This window comes from Zosterops lateralis (genome assembly GCF_965231275.1).
Source record: "Zosterops lateralis genome assembly, chromosome: 8".
NCBI classification, from domain to species: domain Eukaryota; kingdom Metazoa; phylum Chordata; class Aves; order Passeriformes; family Zosteropidae; genus Zosterops; species Zosterops lateralis.
The window spans coordinates 21851686-21857076 of record NC_139768.1 but is presented as its reverse complement, the minus strand read 5'-3'; the positions used below and the strand labels follow the sequence as shown (position 1 = coordinate 21857076).

Sequence of the window (5391 nt, the reverse complement as noted above, 5' to 3'; positions counted from 1 at the left end):
TAGGACTGAATACATATTGCCACATACACGTAGTACAACAGACATAAGATGCCATGTAAATATTCTGAAAATCTCAGCTCCAACTGGTAAATTTGCTAATGGAGAATATGCTACATTCTGTCATAATCAAGCATTTTTTATTATTTAGAGATGTTCATATTTAGTGGGCATGCATATCATCTACAAGCTAAAAGGTGGTTAATTAAAGTTAGTGGTTTCTTTTATATGAATTATATATTTTCATTCTAAATCACTAGTTTTACTGGAAAGCTATTATTGACAATTTAAATTATTACCAATAAAAGCAAAATCTTGAAGGAACAATGATATTCTCATCCTAATGTGCTCCACAATTATATAATAGAGGATCCTCCCCACATCCCAGTGAAACAGGTGGCTTGTCCTTCTACAGGTGGGTCAGGGAGCTCCCAGAGGTCTGTGCAGAGTGAAATGTGGATGAGGAGTGGGGACTTGTGGGGGTGGGTGTTCAACACATGCTCCTTTGACAGCAAAGGCCTGGAGCATCACTCCAGGGCTGCAGCCACTCCAGGTTTGCTGTGTGCCTTCCCAGACACCACCAAGGAGCAGAACTTGCCATGAGCACCTCTGTATCTGGACACTGTGGGGGCACAAACTGACTCCAGGCTGACTACAGACGTCATGGATCATGATAGAACAGGAGTGGTTTCAGCCCTGAGCAGATGAGCAGCTTTTTGGCAGGCTTCTGGACAGGTGACAGAGATGGAAAGATGTGGTCTCTTTCCTTTCCATGGAACATTTCCCTGCCTGGTGCAAGATGTGATGTTTGCCATACACAGCAGCTGGGTCCATTCCTCTCCTCCCCAGCTCTCTCTGATGATGAGCAGATGGCAGCAGCAGGGTGGCACAGCTCAGGACAGACAGCCACAGCCAAGCTGTCCCTGGCTGCAGAGAAGGTGGCAGGACAGGACCTTCCAGGAGATCTGAGCCTTGCTTGGACGAGTACTGAAAACAAAATTCCTGAATTGGCTTTCAGTGGGAGGGGGTATATAAAGCTGCAGGAAGTCAGAGCTTTGCAAAATTTGTCAGGGGGAACTGGCAGGGAGAGCCTTCAGCTTCTTCATCATGCAACACCTTTGATTATTTAGGAGAAGGGACCACTTTGGAGAGTACGCCTTCGAGATGCTTCACCAAGTGCTTCCAGAGGTATTCAATCATTTCACAGTCATTTCTCAGAGGAAATCAGATTAAAATATGGCACCTGCCAGCCCAAGGCAGAAATGCACAGAAACAATTTCATCTCATTGCAGTGGCCAGTGCTGACAAGTGAAGGAGAAATGAGTGCTCTTATTTTGGATATATCTTCTTTGATGGCATATTTTTCTCTGCACAAAATGAAATCACTTTTTTATACAGAACAATTAAGCGGTCTTGGCCCAGCTTAAAAGCAATGAAGACAATTTCCATGCCAATTATAATGTAGAGGGAAAAAAACAAGAAAAACTTGGGATGTTCCAGTTTTGTATCTCCAAATCCAATAGTGGTCAAAGTGATAAAGCAGAAATAAAAGGCTTCCTGAAAATCCATATTTTTTTCCCAGTTTGGAAGGATAGCAGCTGCACAGGAGATGTACACGAAGATAACGAGCACCATCAATACAATGGGCACATCTAATTTTTCTAACTCTTTCCCTATTTTGTCAAAATTCTCGATTACTCTGGACACCGTCTTTTCCCTGGCTAGTTCAGGGCATGAACTCCATCTCTCCATGCTTTTATTTCTTATTGGTTGTGTGTTTTCATTCTCCCTGGCAATTAACATTTCAAAAAGCTCCACATTGCGATATTTGACTGGCCTCTGTTTCATACCTGTCTGACTCCTCAGCACTTCCATAATCGTCAGGGGCTCATTGATGACTATTTTAGACTGTGCCCTGGATTTCAGTTCATTCCTTTTGCTACATGTGGATCCAGAACAGAGTTTAGAGGCAAGAATTTTTGACTGTAGTTTCCTGAACTCGTTGTAAGACTTGGATAAGACAGTTGCAAGGATGTCTCCCATGTCTGTCAGGACCAAGAACATCAGAGGGATCCCAAATAAGGCATACAACATACAGAGATACTTCCCAATCCGTGTCACAGGATAGGCATTACCATAACCTTGAATGAGAACAAGAAGGGGAAGAGAAGAGAAAGAGAGAGATCTGATACATAAAATGGTAGCACAAGATATGCCCTTTCCCTAAATCCAATTATGCTATTGATATTTCCTTCCTCTAACATACTGGATATGAAACTCAAATTATAAGTCAGTGCTTTTCCATTATAGTGGGAGAAAACATTGGTATCATAGTAACTGTATTAAATTTAAACAGCCATTTTCCTCCTCATTCTTCAGAAGACATCCTTCATAAAACATCCCCTTTCAAAACTTCTTGGCTGCTGTGTTTGTTCCAGGAAATATTCACGGGGCTGAGGATTTTAGTCACATCCCTAGTGTATCTCTGACCACCCAGACTTCTGTTTTCAAACTGCAAGAATCTGAGTTTGAGCAGTCACCCAGGAGATGAGAACGAGGTCTGAGCTGTGACACAGCACATAAGAGCTCTGGGTAAGTACATCAGCTGTTCCTTGTGTAGGATAAGCTCTTTTTTAAGGTTCAGTTTCTCTTTTACAGTAAGATGCATGCCCATGCTGGGATTTGAGCATATCCTACTGCAGTGGAGAAATGTCTTTGCAACTTGATACAATGCTGTGGGAATATTTCCCATCCAGCTTTGATTATGACAAATTTAGATAGACAGTGTCTCTGTACTTGCCAGCATTTGAGAAAGATTAACAAAGGGATAAAAGTAGCTTTGGGAATGAGCATGAGGAGTTGTATTTAGCAATGCAGAGGGAGCCAAAATCAGAGCAGATGTTTCCATTTGATCTAGGTCCTCCTTTGAAATATGAAGTCAGACTGAAAGATTTCAAAGGTGTGACTTAAACACTCTCATGTGCTGTTAACCCAGAGAAATGTGAACACCATGGTTAATTACAGAACCACAGATTAACAAAGATGAATTAGGCATAAGTAACTGAGAAACAATTAAAAGACAATATATGCATTATGAATTACCTTTTCCAGAGAAGAAAACATTACCCAAGAGGACACACAACAGTGGGAAGGATAAGGTTTGACTGAAAAATGGGGATTTCTTTTTAGTTCAATAGCACATCATATATGAATACATATTATAGTATAAATGTAATGATGTAGTTAATTTGTGTGCACCATCACTAGTTACTAAATTCTGACTTGTTTCTATGACTCAGCTATGTCTCTGCAGTCCACATTTGCAGAGCCACTTGCAGACTCATCATCAATACTCAGGGGGAAAATTCAAAGGGGTTTGGGCTTTGGGTTTAGAAGGGGTGTGTTTGTTTGGTTGGTTGGTTGGTTGGTTTGGTTTGTTTGTTTAGGGTGGTTTTAATTCTCTGGAAGAAATGTGTTAGAGAAAGCAGCAATAGGAGTTGATTCTGAAATGTGTTACTTTACTTCTGTACTTACCCACAGTAGTGAATACTGTGCAGCAAAAAAAGAGAGAGCCAAAGAAATTCCATTTGTCTTCTGGACTGATAAACCAGACTGGGTCAGCTGTGCTGAAAAGCTCACGGATCTCCTTCTTCAACATCTTGTCATTTTCTGTCACGTTATCTGTCACAGTCACAGCAGGAGGCACAGTGAAGTCTTGCAGACCACCACTCAGGGAGCAGCCTGCCCATTGCTCCAGTGAAATATACTCCAGCTGAGGATTTGCTCATATTCTCTTAAAAGATAAAAAATATTCACCTTCTCACCCTCCCCCTTCAAGCCTCTCACCCCCCTCTGGAAAAATCAGATGGGTTCAGTGGCTTTGGTGAATAGAAAGACAAAGAACAAATGAACATAAGTAGAAAGAAGCAGGACAAGATGATTGAATAATCAACTTCCAATCTGAATGTTCTGTTTCATTTTGGACTTCCCAGGAGATTAGTCTCCTTTTGACCCAAAGACACTAAGAAATGTGGGGTCAGCAGTAGGAGCCTATATGAAACACTTGGATGTCACTGCCCAGTGCCCAGCTGTGAATCTCAGAGCCTGCAACCCTTATTCCTCCTCCCTGTGGCTGACCCTTGCTTAAAAGGACATTATTTACATGATTTAATTGCCCCAAACGGATCACTGTGTCAGCACAGCCACCTGAGTGAAACTGCAAGCCCACGTACAAGCCCCGTCACAAATCCAGAAGGATTTCTAACCCTTCTCTTCTCCTCTACCCCCTCCAATCAGCACCACTGGGTCTGGGGTGCAGAACTGCACCTCTCTCCCTCTGAGCATCCTATCACCAGAGGATTGGTAGGGAAGTTCAGAGCAGGGAAGAGGAAGCTGGAGAAACTTTCTGAGAGAGAGGATTCAGCCCCCAGCAAACTGAAGGAAATAGCACAGGAATCTCAGCTGCTCATTAAGAACCTGGGCAAAAGGTAACCTGGGCAAAAGGGAGAGCATAGGCATCTCAGGAAAAGCCTTTCCAGGCAGGAACACAAGGATTGGGGAAGCTTGCAGTCAAAAATTGCAGCTAAAGAAGAAAATAGCAGTCATTATCTAGGCAGAGAGAAAATCCTCTTTGCAGGGTCAGCTGTTAGTATTTTAAAGTCTCCAAAAGCAAAAAAAAAAAAACTCATTCAAAAAACAAGAGAACTAGTAGCTCCCTGTACAGTTAAGTCATTTTGAAATTCCAGTACATACCTGATAACTTTCTGGCGAAGAATGTCAGATTCCGCAGAAACATTCTATATTCTTCACTTTCAGTGACCTCCCGGGTACCTTCAATGTGGGAAAACATGAGAGCCCCAAGAAAAGCATAGATGACAAGAGACAGAATGAAGCAGGCGTGAGGAAACACTGCCCAAAATACTTTTTTACATGTCGTTTTACCTCGCGGAGGCTGTGATGTTGTTGCCATCCTAGGCTTGTCTCTTTTTTTTGGATTTTTTTTAAGTATATAATTTTGTGGAGAAGGCACAGCTTTTAGAAAGAAAGATGAGGATGTAAAAGCTTTTGCAGCCAAGAAAAGCTTCTCCAGTGAAAACAAGGATTGTTCTGCCTCAGGCTTTCAGATCACATGTCTTATAAGTGAAGATTGCACTACAGTCCCCACGGAAAAGGAGCACAACTGATCAAGCCCTGAAATACTTCTCAGTTGACTCCACGCCACTCTGTCCCTGAATTATTATTGATCAGCCAGCACTGTAATGCACATGGATTACCAGCTCCTTTCAGCTTCCACTGGAGCCAACTAGTGCTTAAAGCTTCTTCTCCTGAACAACAGTTTCCCATTGATAGAGCAGAAACACTTCCAGCTCTCAGGAGGGAAAATATGCACTGTAA

General features: G+C 42.2%; 1 protein-coding gene across 1 annotated transcript; it reads right to left on the bottom strand.

The window, feature by feature from the left end:
• Positions 1 to 1326: 1326 nt before the first annotated feature.
• Positions 1327 to 4966, bottom strand: KCNK18 (potassium two pore domain channel subfamily K member 18; the record flags this gene model as incomplete). Its single annotated transcript, XM_083867018.1, has 4 exons — positions 1327 to 2138; positions 3532 to 3678; positions 4750 to 4827; positions 4939 to 4966. The coding sequence occupies 4 exons, from the start codon at positions 4964 to 4966 to the stop codon at positions 1327 to 1329; spliced, it is 1065 nt and encodes a 354-aa protein (XP_083723144.1).
• Positions 4967 to 5391: the final 425 nt, after the last annotated feature.